This window comes from Furipterus horrens, unplaced genomic scaffold (genome assembly GCF_987537825.1).
Source record: "Furipterus horrens unplaced genomic scaffold, mFurHor1.1.pri manual_scaffold_3, whole genome shotgun sequence".
NCBI lineage: Eukaryota > Metazoa > Chordata > Mammalia > Chiroptera > Furipteridae > Furipterus > Furipterus horrens.
In genome coordinates, this window is record NW_028327173.1 from 190,032,034 (window position 1) to 190,050,542 (window position 18,509).

General features: G+C 35.8%; 1 protein-coding gene across 5 annotated transcripts in view; it reads left to right on the forward strand.

Annotated features, from left to right (window-relative positions):
• The window catches only part of LIN52 (lin-52 DREAM MuvB core complex component), a 102,881-nt gene that overhangs the window by 31,298 nt on the left and 53,074 nt on the right, over nucleotides 1–18,509 (forward strand). Inside the window, exon 6 of one of the 5 annotated variants that reach the window (XM_090271153.1) lies at nucleotides 12,025–12,072. The exons of the other annotated variants lie outside the window; for them this stretch is intronic. Coding sequence (XP_090127279.1) covers nucleotides 12,025–12,026 — 2 coding nt within the window. The 3' untranslated portion in view covers nucleotides 12,027–12,072. Of the gene's footprint in view, nucleotides 1–12,024; nucleotides 12,073–18,509 lie in introns of those variants that run through there. 5 annotated transcript variants of the gene reach the window in all.

Below are 18,509 nucleotides of genomic sequence, written 5' to 3' on the forward strand. Positions count from 1 at the left end.
AGTAAAATGGACCTAATAATTTTTTCCCCTTTGGCTTAGAGTATAGTTTTGTTATGACAAAGAGGAGAACCAAATCAATTGCAATAGGTGTGCATAGGAGTTGAGTTTCTTTCAAGGCTTTGAGTATAGGAATGATGGTTTCTGCTCCTGGAGAAATAATTTGGCATTCACTGATATTTTGTTTATTTATTAGTTTTAATTTTTGATACTCTAGAGATTTCAACAAAATCAAGAGTGTTTTTAAGTGTAATGTCAGTTCCATTTTTTTCTTAGTTTTTCCACTGGTTGGTGTTAGAAATATGATCTCGGAGGGTGGTGATAGTGCATGGAATTTATGGATGATGGCAAAGCACTTTGCTATAGGAACTCCAGAAAAATAATGACTTTTGATATGTAGAAGAGAAGTATCTCTAACCTTTAAGTTTAAACTAAAAACTTGACGAAAGCTACTAATATTTGGTGTAACTGAAAAATATTTGAGAAATATAATAGAAAAAAATGAATTTTTTTTAAAGGAAGGGCTTTTACATTTCAGTGTAGGAAACTACATTTAATAATTGACTGGATAATAATGAAGAACGTCTTTGAGAGACTAGTTAAATCTAACAGGTTGAAGTTCTCGATAAGGAATGCAAAGAGGAGCTAAAATGAGACTTCAGATGATATAAAAATATTCCACAGTTCCATCATTTTTGTTCTTTAATAAACTTAAAAACGTGTAATATACATAAAGAAAAGTACACAGTATAGTGTACACCACAATGAATTTTCTTAAAATCAATATTCCCATGAAACCACGACCAAAAACAGATCAAGAAATAGAACTTTTCCAATATATAAAGCCTCCTTCATTGCCCTCCTAGACACTACCTGTCTTTTCCCCAAAGGCAAACACTGTTACTTACAATATCATGAAAGAATTTTGCTTGTTTTTGAAATTTATGTAAATCACAAATTATGTACTCTTGTTTTGGACTTCATCTGCTCAACATTTCAATTGTGACATTTTTTTCATGTCCTCGTCTTTAACAGTCATTTGTTTTTATTGCTGTATAGTATTATATTGTAAGAATTTAACATGTTTTACTTTTTCATTCTCCTAATGATGGACATTTGGACTGTTAACAGCTTTTGGTTATTACAAACATTCTTGGTTTATGTCTATTTTGGGTATGTGCATTTTTGTTGGATATATTACTAAAAGAAGAATTGCTAGGTCATAGGGATAGATGTTAGCTTTAGTAAATACTTCCAGTTTTCCGAAATGTTTATACCAATTTACAAGCTCATCACCAATTTCAGTTGCTCCAAGTCCCTACTAGATAGGTAGAGTAGTATCTTAGTAGTTTTAATTTGGATTTCCCTAATGATTAATGAAATTGAGCACTTTCCATATGTTTATTAACCACTTAGATAACCTCTTTTGTGAAAGGCTTATCCATGTCTCTTGCCCATTTTTAAAAATTAGGTTGTCAGTCTTGTTCAAATTGTTTTGAAAATATTGTTTACATATTTTGGATATGTGTCTTTTGTCAGTTATATAAAGTATAAATATCCCGTTCTGGCTTGCCTTTTCGTTTTCTTTTCTTTTTTTTTTTTTTTTTCTTTCTTTCTTTTTTTCTCCATACTTTATTTTTATTTTTAACAATTTGTTTATTTATTTTACTATTATTATTTTTTTAGAGAGAGGGGAAAGGAGAAAGAGAGGGAGAGAACTGTGTGGTTGCCTCTCACTCACGCCCCAACAGGGGACCTGACGTGCAACCTAGTCATGTGCCCTGACTGGGAATCGAACCAGCGACACTTGGCTCGCAGGCCGACGCTCAATCCACTGAGCCACAGCAGCCAGGGCCTTTTCGTTTTCTTAATGATACATTTTAATGAACCTGAAGTTTGTTTTTTCTCTCAAACCTTATATTTTGTCAAATTTTAAATATTTTTTTTAAGTTTCAGGGAATTATACGAGACATTGATTTCAATTGGATTATTAATGACTTAGATAAGGTATGTGCTTATAGACTCTATAGGTTGACCTGGAATGGGAAATTCACCCTGTATAGTGGATTATTTTCAGATATATTTGAGCCTACTAGGTACCTATGTTTCTTTTGAGGAACAGTTTAAAAGTAACTTGGTGGGAATTGGAGCTACTTCTTGTGAAAATAAATCTGTGTCCAATTCCCCAGTCAACTAAGAGAGAAAAGCCACCATGAAGAAGGAAATGCACTATTATGAAGGTGCCTGAGGAAAAAGAGCTTGTTTTTGTTGTAAAGGTTTAGGAATCACTATACACAATCTTTAGTAACTTATCCAGCATGCTTTTTCCTTTTCAGTTCATAGACCCTTTGTAGAAGTGAATATATTATAGTTAATGTAAAACATCTGAGCAGTGACTTTGAGTTCCTATTTCATGGATCCAAAACATGTCCAGTGGGAGATGAGTATAATTGTTGATATCACTGTGGACATTAGGGAAGACTTGTTTTTAAAAATAGATTCTTAAAGAGGGCAGATCCAAGGAGTTATATCATCTATAATTGATAGGTTGAAAAGCTTAAGTTTGGTTCAAAAAAGCTTTGGGAGGGTGCATACTATCTTATTGTAGTGAGCAACATTTAGGAATTGCTTTTTAAAAACACAGCTGAAGAAATAGCTCTGCTTGAGGTAACTAAGGGTAGTGGAGAGAAATGATGAACTGAATGTGATTTAAGGGAAAGAACAATTACCCGGAGATAAGTAGGTAGGAGCCAGTTGATAAGAACTAATAGGAAAAGACTATACAGTGATTAAGAGCTTGGGTTCTAGAGTCATACAGTTTTATTATCTCAATCTACTACTAGGCAAGTTACTTAACTTTCTAAGCCCTGGATTCTTCACTTTATGAAGTGAAGACAATCACCTTGGAACAGCGGCTCACAAACTTTTAAAAAAATTTTAAGATTTTATTTATTTTTTAGAGAGAGGGGAAGGGAAGAAGAAAAAGGGAGAGAAACATGGATCAGCTGCCTCCCACACAACCCCAAAGTGGGGACCCGGCCCACAGTCCAGGCATGTGCCCCTCACTGGGAATCGCACCCAGGACCCTTCAGTTTGCAGACTGGTGCTCAACCCATTGAACCACACCAGCCAGGGTGTCTCAGTATTTTTATATGCATTTCTTTGATTATTCATAAAGCTATGTTTACTGGCCACTTGTTTGTCCTCCTTTTTTTATTTTCCTGGTACTCCTTGTCTACATTTCTATTGGTTCACCTTCCTGTATTTAAAGGTAAGAAAACAGAGGTTTAAAGAAATGACTTTCCCAGGGTCACCCAGTAATTTAGTGACAAAATCGGTAATCATAGTATGTTTGAGCTGGAAGGGAATTTTTAGAATTCATCTAGTTCCAACCCTCTAATATTACAGATACAGAGACAAAGGTCTAAAGCCTAAGGACAGCTACACAACTCATTAGTGACAGAACCAGGAATCTGAATCATGCCTCATGAAGAGGGAAGGGCAAGTAACATTTTTAAGCCTGCTGTGTTTCTTATATGTGGTGTCCTGTTTAATTCTCATTGCTGTTCTACTATGTCCATTTGAACAGATGAGGTAACTAAAGTTCACAGAGCTTCAGTACTTTGCCAAAGCTGCACAGCTAGTTACTTGCAAAGCTGGGGCTAGAATCCATGTTTTCTAATTCTTAATTTAGGGGTATCATTGCTTCTTAGAATAGTAACAGTAGGTATGTTTCTTGGTTTCATTCAAATACTTACTTGATAAAATATGATTTTTTTCTCGGGAACTGGTAAATAAAACTCTGCCTCTATTTAACAGCTCGTGGTTGATACTGGACACCAACCTGACACTTAGGAACTGAAGTAACTTTTCATTATAAGCAAAAGCAGATCAGAGACAGTGTCTCATGCTTTTGGGTAAATGGAATTAAAATCCATGAGCTAGATATGAATTACCTTTTCTATGGTAGTGATGTCTGGGTTGAAAGTCTCAGTATTTCCTTAGAACTATTTTTATTACATGGAGAATAAAATCTTAATATATAAAATGAAAATGACATTTGGGCTCTCTGAAGTGTAAAATGGACCTTAAATCATCAAGGAGTCAAATAGGAACAAAATCGAAACCATGTCAATTGCATCCTACATATCTCTGAAAAAAAACCTGTTAACCTTCGTTTCCTGACAGAGCTCAGAATTTCAAAATCTTATTAGAGCTAATTTGGTTGAAATTTCACTCTATAGAGATGCACAAAGATTAGTATTGTCTTCTGTATGACTTTGTTGACACTCTTGGTTTGGTTTAGTTATGTAGAAATTAGTTGGTAAAATCTCTGTTCTGTGAAATTGCTTTCCAGAGAGATCTTGTGTTTGGGTTGATGTTTTTTAAACCTGCTAATTTCATTTAAAGAATTGGGGGTGGGGAGGAGAGTGCAGCAGGTGCTAGAATCTCCCTTTTTTCTTTACAAGCTTATAAAATAGAGGGTCCATCAATTAACTCATATTATTCTGGTCTTCAATGGTGGTAATCTGTTAACATCTTCTTTAAGAAATAGACATCATTGCTTATCTTTGGCATTTTTTAATTTTTTATTTGCTGTATCAGAACAAGAGTTACACATTAATTAGCACTTACAGGTTCTGGAAGAGTCTGGGGTTTTTATTTTGTTTTGCCGTTTATCCCTTTTTGTTTTTTCCTTCCCTTATGTAGTAAGTAGCCTTTGTGACTGAGTGAACGTGAAAAACAAAGTTGGGTAGTTGAGAGCAGTATTGCTAAAGCCACACCACTTTTAAGCTCATGCAGAGATGGTCCATAAGAGTATGGATCATTAATTAACTCAGTCCACTATCAAAAAACAAGTGTTACCAGAAGTAATTCTTATTCTAGTATCAAACATAACAGTCCTTTAAAATCTCCTTCAGAATGTTGAAAAGAGATCATATGAAACCTTCAGAATTGTTATTTATTGGGGAAGAAGAAACCTCCAATTGCATTCATCTATTGTAGCTCCACTTTCTCATTTTAATGCTCTGTCCACAGGGTGATGGTAAAGATGTCCTGCACCTACAGAGATGGCAGTAGGAGATGGGACATAACCTTTCCGTTTATTGCTTGTTGCAATTTGGCCTGTTTTTAGACAGAATTGCTCTGTGGGTGCTTCTAGTGGAGAGCGGAGGAAATCAAGGTAGCAGCAAGAAATCAGAATTTACACATGGCCATGAATTGGCTAATTTTAACATGCAGTTAGTTAAGAAATGATTACAGCCTGAGGAGTCATGACCTCAACTTTTCATCAGCTCCATTGGATTGTGCCTCAGTTTGGAAATGAAGGAGGTATGTGGGAAGTTTTAATTGTACCTGTGTGATTTATCCCTAGTCAGCTCTTTAATTTCTTCTGGCTGTCTGAGGTTTCCGACATGCTGTAAATTTCCCCAAGTTTTTCATTATCTGCAATTTCTTTATGACTCGTGAATCGGAGTGGAGAGAGAGTGTGGATTTACAGCGGAGATAAACATGTCCATAAAGTCTGTATCTGTGTCAGTAATTGTACTGCTGTCAGTGACTGTCCTGTTTTACAGGCCTCTCCTGGGAAAGGAACAGGCTTCACTCCCTGCAGCACTGAAGTGCTTGCTTTGATTTGCACTAACTTGCTGGGGGATTAGGTGGGAATGGGAGGATAGGAATTGGTACTGGACTTTGGCCTTTGTTGTTTGTTTGTTTAAAGTCAGATGACTTTGTGTTGGATAACTGTGTAAAATAGAACATGGATGATATTTATTTCTTAAGTGAAAATGCAACTTACATTAATTGGTAAATGTGAAAAATCCTTTCTAACTTCACTTTATACAATGCCTTTAAGATGACTTCCCTTTCTGTCACTGTTGATCAACTTGGGTCTTTTTTCATCTTTCCATTTTCCTTTTGTTTGAATTGAAACAGGATTTCTCTTTCAGAACATTCATTCCTCCTTAAGAGTGGGGCCGCCTGGAGTTTTGATGACAACTACTGTATTTCAGCTGTTAATGGCTCTTTCCTGATTGCTATAAGTGGTGTGTTCTCAACACACTTTTTCACTCATTTTCTTCCTTCCCATCATGCCAAGCAGTGTTCTTCATGGAGTAAGCTTGTGAAGTTACATTGTTACCTTATTCTAGTTTGGGAAAACTTCTAGCATATGGCTTACTAGGTCCCATTTAACAGCCATACAAAATAACCTAAAAAAAAAAAAAAAAATCAACCAAATGAAATCTCAAGTCATCCTCATAACTTAATGCTGAAAACTCCATATTTTTATTTTTTATGAATTAAAAAGTTGTTTTCTTTAATGAATGCCATATTGGAAGAGCTCGACATCCTCTTTGTTCTTTTTCTTTTGTCATTTATCTATTTTATACAATCTAATTGTAAGCACAGTAAGTTTGAACTAAGTTAAGGAGTTTTACCTCTATGCCAGTTCCGTTTGTCAAAAGTAGAGCGAGATGTCTAGCTAGGTCTGATTATAAAAATAAGCTTTCTGATTGCTCAGGTTGAAAGGCTTGTTATTACTAAGACTATCTCCTCCAGAAAATAGTTATTTTGGGGTGGGGGAGTATAGTATTCTAGCTTTACAGGGGAAGCATTTTTTCTCCTGGTTGAAGGGAAAATAGATTATAGTTGTCTACTTCTCTTTCTGCCACTGTCAGCTGTCAAATTCAGTAAAAACAAGTGTTTAATTAGCCAACAGTAAAAACAAGAGTTTACTTAGCCAATAGGCTCACAGGGTCGGAGGATAATGGCATTAACGAAGGAAAGAGCAACACAATACACGATTATTTGAATACAAATTTGTGTGCCTGATATTCTCTGAAATGGCTCCACAGCAGGAATTGATAACTTTGTATTAAAGGATTCACATAGTTGCCGGAGAATGATTTGGTAACATGTCTCCAGATTGAAAAAGCACAGGCAATTTCTTTCTCACTGTCCATAATCAAACTGAGAATGGAATCCAAGAGTAGCCAGGCTTGAAACTAAAGGGAGGGATGGAATGAAAGTCTTCATATGGTGTTTTACTTTTGAAAATCCCTTCTTTGGAACTAAGGGTAAAAAAAAATTATTTTGAATTATCAAGTAAATGGATATTAATGCCAGAAGTAAGTCAGGAAAGCCCCTCCTCTCTAATTTAAGAAGAATGCCATTAAGTCTCCTTTTCTTTCAGTAGTTTATTATGAAAAAATTTTAAACAAACAAAGACCCCCCCCCCCCCATATATATGGTCTATCCAGAAAGTATCCAGCCATGTAATATGACAAGAAACAGTGTACATAGAACAATGACACCTCGGTCTCCTTCAAAGAAGGTACCTTGAGACCTCATACAGTTCTCCCAGTCACCATCAGCTGCCCCGTCGTATTTTCCTGAATCTCATTGACTGTCTGAAATCTCTTTTCCTTTCAAAGATGATTTTAGTTTTGGGAAAAGCCAGAAGTCACAGGGTGCCAAATCTGGGCTATAGGGGGTCTGAGTCACCTGGGTGATTTGGTGTTTCACCAAAGAACTCTGCATAAGACATGATACATGAGTGGTATGTTGTCATGATGAAGCTTGCCAGTCACTAGTTGCCCATACCTGTGGCTTTCTGAATCATCTGAACAGTTTCCATGGAAGAATGTTCAAGGGTAATGGAAAATTTGATGCAGATTCCTTGCTCTCCTCGCTCAGTCGTTTTGAAATGAGACAGCCACACAGTACACCTGCTCACTCAACAGCACCTACCACCCTCACTGACTAGTATTATACATTGAAGTTGTCATTGTTCACACATGTGCATTCCCGTCCACTCTCCTTGGCTGCCAGGTTACATCGATGTCGTGCAAACCATTCTCATTATATTAACTATGGTTGGACTTTTTCTGTACAGACCTCATGTATGCACACACCTATATGCTTATTTTTTTCTCCTGAAACTATTTGGAAGTAAGTTTTAGACATTGGGCACTTTACCCCTAAATACTTAAGAGCACAAATCTTAAGAAGAGGACAGTTTCCTATATAGCAATAATTGCAAAATATCTAATGTCCTTCCACATTCAGAATTCCTCAGTTGTTTCTAAAAATCTTGTGTAGCTTTTTAAAAACCAAGATCCAGTTAAGGTTCAGGCATTGCAAATGTCAATACATTCTTGATAGGAAAACATTTAATACTAAATCCTGCATACCAGCTCTTTTAATAAATATTTATCCACTTTTTCTTATGGTGAACATTATTTACTCAAGTGACTATCATGTTCTTTTAGAATATTGAGTTTCAATTTCTTCCTCTACAACAAGCCTGCTTTATCAAACTTCTTTAATCTATTTCTGGTATTTTCTCCTTCTCCTAACCAAATTAGCTGTAGAATTGATCTTTTCTCCAATAACTACTTCACTGAGCAGTCAGAGTAATATTTTTGAAAGTTCGAAAATTGACATGTGGCCTCATTCCCTACTTAAAACCCATCAATGGCTTCTCATTGCTCTTAAGATAAAAAATTTAAAAATCTTTAATTTGGCCTGTAGTTCTGCATGATCCAGCCTTTATCACACTGTACTTTCATGTCTGAGCGTGGGTTCTACAAATTCCAAAAGAGGAAAAAATAAAGAATTGGGGAAACACCTCTTAGAAGAGATAAAATTTGAAGTAGGACTTGGCAGCTATTATTTGCATACAGAAGGAAGGCACTTGAGACTGGGAAGTAATATTTGACTATGGATTGGTTAGAGTACTAAAAAGTTGGATAAGGGAGGAGCGAGATTATGGAAAGCCTGAAAGACAAGACTGAAGAATTATTTTCAAAAGCCTGATAGCAATCCCCAGAGAATATTGAAGGGTATGGTGTTTTTGGTCCAAGAGACTACCTAGCAGACAAAGAATGCAATGACTGCTTGTCCTAGATAGGACAGTGTGAGTGCCAAGAAGGCGATATTTAGGGGGGAAATAGATATGAAATTGTAGCAGACTAGTGAGACACAAGTGTCAAAATGACTTAAAGATTTCAAGCCCCTGTAACTGAGAGAATATATTGAGGATAGAAGTGGAGAAGTGGCGTATGCATTATAAAATCTGTTTTTGTTTGCTGAAGTATTGTTAAGGCATCTTTGAAATGATTAACTTAAACTACTGTCAGGGTTAGGCTAAAATATTGTGGATATCAGGTCTATTAGTTAGAGTTCATCTACGTATAATAAGATATTCAAAATAATTGTGGCTTACACAAGGTAAAAAAATTTCCCCACAACAATGAAGGCTGGAGGTAGACAGGTTCAGGTTGGTAGGGCAGCCCCACAGTATCATCAAGAACATTCCACATTTTTAGTGCATGGGTTCCATCCTAAAGGATACCTCATTGCCCAAGGTGACTGCTAAAGCTCTAGCCATCAAGCCTGAGTTGGAGGCCAGCAGTAGGTGGAAGGGAGAAGAGCAAAAAAGGGGTTCCCACAAAACTGACTCCTTTCCCTTTAAGCAGCCTTACTGGAAGTCACACAGAATGTAGTCATCTGGACCAACCTGGCTCCAAAAGAATTTAATCTTTTATTCTGGGCTGTAATTTTGTTTGTTAAAATTGTTTTGTTAGTAAGAAGGAAAGGGAGAATGGGTATTGGGATACCCAACATTTTCTGCCACAGGAAGCAAGAGACCTGTGCAAGAGTAATGACTGATCAGTAGAAGCAGAAAATGTGAGATGGTTATGTTGATAAAGCTCAGATTAGTGATTTTAGAGGTGTGTATATGGATATTAATTTATGAACTGGACTTCATTCCTATAATTTGTTGACTATCTTGTGTGAATTATAACAAAAGGTTAGGGATTGATTCTGTTTTCTTGTGTATGATACTCTTTAAATAAGTGAATGTATGCCCAACAAGTCCTTTAAGATATTTTTGCAGATTTTCCTTTTTTTTTTTTTTTGGTTATTTTTCCAAAGAAGTCAACATTAGAACATCTCAGCTCTTTTTAATATTTAGGGAGGCAAACCACTCAAGAAAAATGGTCAGCTTTTAATACTGACCATTTTCAATGGTCAGCTTATTAATATTTGTATTTACTTCTGAGTAGACCCTACTGTAGATATTTCTAGTTACAGGGAAGAGAAACAGATGGTTCTTTGATTCCCATATATTTACCAAAACAGATTCAAGCATTCAAAAAAAAAATTGTTTACATAAAATTATCTTTTATGCAGTTAACCTGACTAGTGATTCAAGGTCTGATTTTTATTTTCACTGTGTCTCACATAGCCTTATGTAGAATAGGCTACCGATTTTCCTGGATGAATGATTGGATTATTTATAAGTCATACAAGATGAAGGCTCTGGTGATATTTAGGAGTTAAAGGCAGTACAAACTGTTTAGCATAATAAAATTGGCTAGCTGCAAAATGGCTAGTTAAAAACTATATTTAATATTTATTATAATATTAATTAATTATATATTGTATAATTAATAAGCTATTTTTATAATAGCTTTATTGCTAGTTTTTAAAAACCTAACTCTTAAGGATACTTTCCAGCAAGATATATCAAAATAGGTAGATCCATTTAGAAGCATTTTTTGAAAACTTAGCTTAAAATGCCAAATAAATCTAGGTTTATGCTGCTTAAAATCAGCATTTTATTCTTAATATTTAAAGACAACTGCCTACGAAATAGCACTTTGTCTACTGCAAAATATGCATGATTTTGCCCTACTTATGGTGACTAGGTTCTCATCCTTTCAATAGGATCAATATTAAGCCAGCCTACTTTACCTCCTCCATCCATATTAAACCTGTCTTGGAAAGAGTTCGCTTATTGGATAATGTAGCTACACCAGGGCTCTATGACAGTATCTTTTGCTGCCTCATTAACTCTGGAGCATTTGAACAAGATAAAAATGCGCTAAAGCCTCTTATCTGATGTCTGGTGTAACCTACTGAAAGCAGGAGTGCCATTAGTTTATGTTAGAAATCAAATGGCCCTCTCCAGCCTAGGAAGTACTGATTAAACCTGAAGTGTCCCTGGAGGACTCTACAGCTGTCAGAGGGGTGGTGGCTGTCCCTCACCAAAAGGGAAATCTGGGCCAGAGGTCTCAGTGGGGCGGTGCTTTAAGAACTCGCACGTGGCTGCCCCAGCTGTTCTGCTTTGCCTAATGAATTGTTTTACAAGAAGAGGCTGGGTATTGTCATAGCAAGCTGCCGGCCTTAGGGACTGGAGCTGGCCAAATAATAAGTAATGTTAGTGATGGTAATTGAAATGTGATGGCTCTCCTGGGAGATTTATAGCTCTGGAGCTGGTTGGCACTTGTGGATTGTCTTTTCCTCCTAAGACCTTATTTGAAGTGTGCCTTATTATTGTTTTCTGTTTCATAATACTATTGTGTGACTTTTTTCTCTCCTCCCCACTATAGAAATTCATTGAGAGAAGCAGTTTTAGGAACATTAGAGTAGCTTTAAATAGAAAGGGAACAGCTTTGACTTTTTCTTTTAAATGATCAACACTGCAACAGTAAAGAAAGGCCACGTCTTCTTAGTCTCTTGGGGTACCACTGCAGAGATCTATTGTAAAGGAACATTTTAAATTTATACAAGTAATACAAGCTCTTGATTTCAAAAAAATGTCAATAGTATGGAAGGCTATGAAGTGAAAAGTAAAAACCTTACCCAGTGAACTTAACAGATGTAGGCATCACCAACACTTTCTCTATAATACGCTTTTATACATTTTCTGTGCATAATCAAGTTTATATATATTACCACATACAGATAAGATCATAATATATGTACTGTTTTTTGACTTGTGGTTTTTTTCATCCCACAATATATCTTGGAATCTTTTCATAGCAGTACATATAGATTTACCTCATTTCCCAGTTGCTGCATAGCATTTCACTGGATGTACCAATTCTAGAGTCTTAGTAGATAGTTTGACTAAGAACTTATGAGCGAATACTTATTATACCAACTGGATCCTGATTTGTGTTCCATGGTTCATTTACAATTTTACATGAAGTAATTTTCCTTTTGTTCCAGGACTTTTAAAATGGAAAATACTGAAGGTGAAACTTTGAGGCTGGGGATTGTGTGAGTTTTAACATAGACCATCAGTTGTGCATGTGTGTAGTGATATGCACTCTGCTGTGTATTTTACATTTTTTGCTTAGTTAAATGAGAAGTATTCTGTCCCAGATAGTTGGGGGGGGGGGACATCCATTAAAGGCATTGACTGGAAGCTTCCTCCAAACTTGAATGAGTATTTTCTCCCCTAATTTTCTACTTCAGAAGCTCCGAGAATCAAGTTATGAATGCATTAATGGACGTGGGAAATGATTTGTCAGCACGTGAAAATGAGGACTTAGGTTTCTTGTGTAACAGCTTGGCTAACAAAGCAAGTTTGTGTCTCATGAACTTTAGGGGCCTTGCTGGGAGTGGCAGTGTGATGATAAATGAGGCAAAGGAATTTTCCAGGACTATTTTAGGTCAGTGATGGGAGAAATCAGTTGTCTTCTCAGGCAAACAGAAACCTAATTTTAATTGCACCTGTCTTCAGTAGAATCCATGCAAATTGAGTGGCATAAGTTTTCATTTCTATCAAAAATAGGAGCATTGTATATCCTTTTAAATTTAAAGCACTTTAGATTCATTTTCTCAACACTTCAAAGTTCTGATTTGCATAAACATTATTGAAGAGATGTCATTCTAATGAATTATAAAATGCCAACTAATTTTGTTTTAGGTTTCTTTTCTTTTTTCCAATCTTAATCAGAGGATATGTTTTTATTGATTGGAGAGAGAGAGACTTCAACGTGAGAGAGATATCAATTGGTTGCCTCCCTACACCAACCAGGGATCAAACACTCAACTTTTTGGTGTACAGGACAATGCTCCCACCAACTGAGCCACCTAGCCAGGGCATTTTAGGTTTTTTTCTTTCTTTTTTTCTTCTTTCCTTCTTTCTTTCATTCCTTCCTTCCTTTCTCTCTTTCTTTTTAAATATTTTATTGTTTATGCTATTATAGGTTTCTTATATGGTGGTTTTCCTCTCCTTAATGTTAGTCATCTGAATTGATGCACAGTGCTTAACTTAATAATTAGAGACTATTATTAATAACAAGTACTTTTTATACCTGATTTACTTCTTGTCCAAGCTTTGATGGATTCTTGGGAGACATAGGTATACAGAGATTTCAGGGACTCTCGTGGGCTCTCAGAGGTCCTCCAGTCCTGTGCTATTCAAAATTGTAGTCACTAGCTGCAAGTGGCTGTTTAAAGTTAAACTAATTAAAATTTAATAAAATTGATATTTAATTTCTTAGTTGCATTAGCAAATGCTCGGTAGCCATATGTGGCTAGTGGCTGCCATGTTGGGTAACACAGACAGGACGTTTCCACTGTAGGGTACTTCTCTAAGCTAAGGGTTGGGTTGGCAAACTGTGGCCCACAGCCTGCTTCTTAGTTCTCTGGAAGCTAAGAATTATTTTTACAGTTTTAAAGGGTTGTAAAAATAAAACAAAATAAACAAAACCTGGAAGTGTATGAGACAAAGACTAAGTATGGCCCACAAAGCCTAGCAGATTTACTCTCTGGCACTTTACAGGAAAAATTTGCCAATCCTTGGACCTATGCCTATTTCTCTTGACATTTCAGCTTTCTGATCAAGTTAGATAGGGGTTTCCTTAAGCCATCAGAAGATTGTGACTCTATTAAGCAAGCTGGGCAAATTTAGGAGCAAAGTTTCTTACTGTAAGTAGACTATACAATGATTCCAGAGCTTACACAAATCAATTCCCTGGAACTAGCACAAGTGGGATGTGCTTTGAAATACATAAAATTCTTTGTAGTATAAATGATTAACTTGCAATAGCTTTGTGAATAATGCCTTCAGTCTAACAGAACATTATTCTGGTTTTGTACACTATTTTCTGTCTTTTAAATTCTATCTTGTCCCATCTTACTCTGAAAGGAATAGAATGAATACATTTCAGCAGATGCAATTGACCTTTCAACAAAGAGTTTACCATGAGGATTTTCAACTGTTCAAATTATTTTTAACTGCCAAATTATTTCAATTTCTCCTTGAAAGATCGAAGCAAAAAGATTCCTCTGTTGGTATTCTCAACATCTGGGAGATAATCTTACCTTGCCAAGTGTAGCTCTAACAATTTCTCATTAAATGTTAGGTTTATGGAGTTTGTCAATGAAATGAGCATCTGGCACTTCTATGGTAGAGTCAGTTTGTTGCATTCAAGCTTAGACCTTGACATTCGTGAGAGAAAGTTGTAAATTCCCAAGTTTGTGATAACCCATAGTATATAATTTTTTGCTCTGAAATACAGTAAGGGCCCTGACCAGTGTGGTTCAGCTGGTTGGGTGTCATCCTGCAAAGCTAAGTGTCGCTGGTTCGATTCCCAGTTAGGACACATGCCTGGGTTGCCGGTCCAGTCCCTGGTCGGGGCACAAGCAAGAGGTGGCCATTTGGATGTTTCTCTCTCACATTGATGTTTTTCTCCCTCTCTTTATTCTGCCCTTCCCCTTTCTCTAAAAATAAGTAAATAAAATCTTTTTTTTTTTTTAAAGCAGTAAGGTATGGTTGAAAAGAATTAAGTTACCCCTTTGGGCTTTTTATGTAAATTATTCCATAATTGGAAATAAATACAGTAATTTGCCCACTAAAATAAATGTTATACTACTATATATTGAATTATTAGTCAAAGCATTGACTTGAACTTGTCTGAACTTCAGATTCAAGATAGTGGTGCCAGATTATTATGGACTGCATGGGAAGATCATAGAATCTATTGAACCACAGAAAAAGTCACATTTCAACATTAGCCTTGCAGCAAAAGGCAAATGGTAGAAGAGATAAGAAAAAATAATTATGAAACAGTGTTATGAGAAGGGACCTTCATAAAGTGATGGCTTCTTTCTAAAGAACACTATGAATGGTAGGTGGCTGTGTTTTGCTTTTATTCCCTGGTGCAAATTTTATTACTTAAAACTCTATTCATTGATGATAACTGGTTGTGGTGTCAATTAGGCTAAATTTATGAAAACCCCCAACATTTCTTGTAATTCTTTGGTGTTATCCTCTTTGCCATTTTTGCCAAATCATCCCTAAGACTCCTTGCTCTTTCAGTTCTTCCATGTCACTTTTATATTTATTGTTCACCACCAGTGTGTGAAGTTAGTGTGTCCAAAATAGGTTGTTACTGTCTACATTTGCTTTGGTGTTTGGTGAGTGCAGTCAGTGAAGAGATCCCAGTGTGTGTGATTAACCTTGTAAGGACTACAGATCCTTTCATATGTAGGAACTACCTTTGTACCTGATTTGGGTCAAGAATGAAGCTGATTTTACAGAAATTGAGAAGCAAATCATAAAATTCACATGGAAATAGAAGAGACCCACAATAGCTAAACAATCTTGAAAAAGAACAAAGTTGAAAGACTCATACTTTCCAGTCTCAAAACTTAATACAAAGCTACAATAATCAAGAAAGTATAGTATTGGCATAAGAATAAGCATACAGATCAATGGAATAGAATTGAGAGTTCAGAAATAAACCCTCATATTTATAGTCAGTTAATTTTTTACAAGGCTGCCAGATCATTCAATGGAGGTAAATAGTCTCTTTAACAAATGGGGTTGGGAAAATAAAATACCACTGCAAAAATCACCCCCCAAAAAACAAAATTGAACTCCCTACCTCATACTATCTATAAATATTAATTCAAAACAGATTATAGGACTAAAACTTTTAGAAGAAGACATTGGCATAAATCTTTGTGACCTTAGATTAGACAGTGGGTTCTCAGATATGATAGCAAAAGCACAAACAGAAAAAGAATAATAAATTGGACTTTGTCAAAATTTAAAACTTTTGTACTTCAAGGATACCATCAAGAAAGTGAAAAGACAGCATACAGAAAAAAACTTGCAAATTTTATCTGTATCATTTGATGAGGGGCTTTTATCCAGAATATATAAAGAACTCTTACAGTTCAGTAATAGACAAATAATCCAAATTTTAAAGTGCACACAGGATTTGAATAAGTATATCTCCAAAGAAGATATATAGATGGCCAATAAACACATGCAAGATTTTCATCATCATTCATCATTCAGGAAATGTGAATCAAACCATGAAATACTACTTCACACACACTAGGATGTCTATAATAAAAAGATGGATAATAGCAAGTGTTGGCAAGGATTTGGAGAAATTGGAATCTTTGTGAACTATTAGCAGAAATGTAAAAATGGTACAGCCATTATGGAAAATACTATGATGGTTCCTCAAAACATTGAAATTCAAATTACCATATTATCCAGCAATTCCACTTATGGATATATACCCAAAATAATTGAAAGCAGGGACCTGAAGAGATATTTGTACACCCATGTACACAGCAGCATTATTTGAAATTGCCAAAGGTGGAAATAAACCAAGGGTCAATCAGTGGATGAATGAATAAACAAAATATGGTGTGTGTGTGTGTGTGTGTGTGTGTGTGTGTGTGTATACATACATACATATATATATATGTGATGGAATATTATTCAGCCTTAAAAAGGATGGAAAATCTCACATGTTACAACATGTATGAACTTGAAGATATGCTAAGTGAAAAAAGCCAGTTACGAAAGAGCAAGTACTCTTTGATTCCACTTATGTGAGGTACCTACAGTAGTCAAATTTCATTGAGACAAAAAGTAGAATTGCAGTTGCCAAGGGCTGGGGAAAAGAGAATGGGAAGTTCTTGTTCAATGGGACAGAGCTGTAGTTTTGCAAGAGGAAAAAGGTTTGGACATTAACTGCACAACAATATAAATATACTTAATACCACTGAAATGTACAAATAAAATGGTTATGATCATAAAATGTATGTTATGTGTATTCTACCACAATTTTAAAAGGTAGGGCAAATTTTATGGTATGTGAATTAGATCTCAATTTTTAAGTAAATTATGTGAGACAAAGAAGAAGACAAAGAAATGAAACCAGGAATCCCCCCGAATTTGAAGAACATTATAGGTCTGTTTCTAACTGAAGGCCATTTTGGGGGGATATATCTTGATTTTGTATTTCACTTCGTTCAGTTCATGAATGAGTTCCTTCTACCTCTCCTCTTCCTTTTACGGTAGTCCCTCTCTATATCGTGGTTCACTTATCGCGGCCTCACTGTATCGCGGGATTTTTAAAAATATGTTTAATTATTTATCGCGGATTTTTTGCTATATTGCGGGATTTTGCGGTATTGTATATGTATGTTGTTAAAGTTACTTAGGTTTAAGAGTGTAGAATAAGTGTAAGGTTCCTACTTTGTGGGGGGGGGGTGTCTAGAATGTAATACCCACGATAAGTGAGGGAATACTGTATTCTTCCCAAAGTAGATTTGAAACAATCTCCTGGTCATCCTTGGTACTTATTTTAACATCTGACCCTACCAAGGATTTAGATATCATCATAATAAATAAAACATTTCTTTTTTGCCTACTATGAAGAGCAGTGTACTAAATCCTGAATGTGAAAACCACATAAACTCCTCTCAAGGCACGTATAATCTGAATTTGGTGACAAGGCAAATGTGTAAAACACATCACAGTACAAGAGAGTATGTACTAAGTGCCACTTGAATACCAAAGAGTTCAGAAATGGAAGGTCACGAGGGGCTGAAAGTAGATGGGTAGAGTCTAAAAATGTGGTATTTAAACTGGAATGAAAGAAATAAATTCTATATATCATCATTGGCAAGTTAATTTCCTCCTCAGTGTAAGATTCCATGTAAAATGTAATATTCCGTGTAGTAGTTGCTATTTGATTAATCTGCACAGATCCTTTTTTTTTTCTCATATCCATTTCCATCGTTGGCAGCCCAGTTTGCTAGTACAGTAAAAGGCATCATTTGTTTGTCTGTTTGACCACATATGGACCAGTAATTAAGTAGTTAGGGAAGCAAAATAACCTTATATCATAATTTGGCCACCTCACCACCCTGTTAAGCCTGTTAGTGGCAACAAAAAGATAAGAAAGTAACCACCACCAAGCATGTCCGGCCTAGGGTGAGTTTGACCTGCACCTTGACAATGATGTTGATTATTTCTGTTTTCTATTCTGAATGGATTTACTACCCATCAGAGTCTTAAAGACCCTTAATTTAAGTATATATATTGATTGTTTTTTTAGTCTTCTACATCCTAAATGTTAACCTCCTTATGACATGTAATGACAATTTCTGAGTTTTCATTAGTCACAACTCATTGTTGAAGCACTGAAGCAGTTGGCTACTATTGCAGCTAATTCTTATTTAAATAAACAATTTTTTAAAAAAAGATTAGCTAGAACGGTTTTTAAAATTCACAGCAGCACTGATGTACATCAGTTCCGGCTTGGCAGACTTTGACCCAGGGTTGTGCGGTATTTTATTACTCTCAGGCACATAAGGACACATACAGCACCACTTTTGTAGCAGATATTTTTATAACTCTACAAAATGATTAGACTGATGTAGAGCAATTC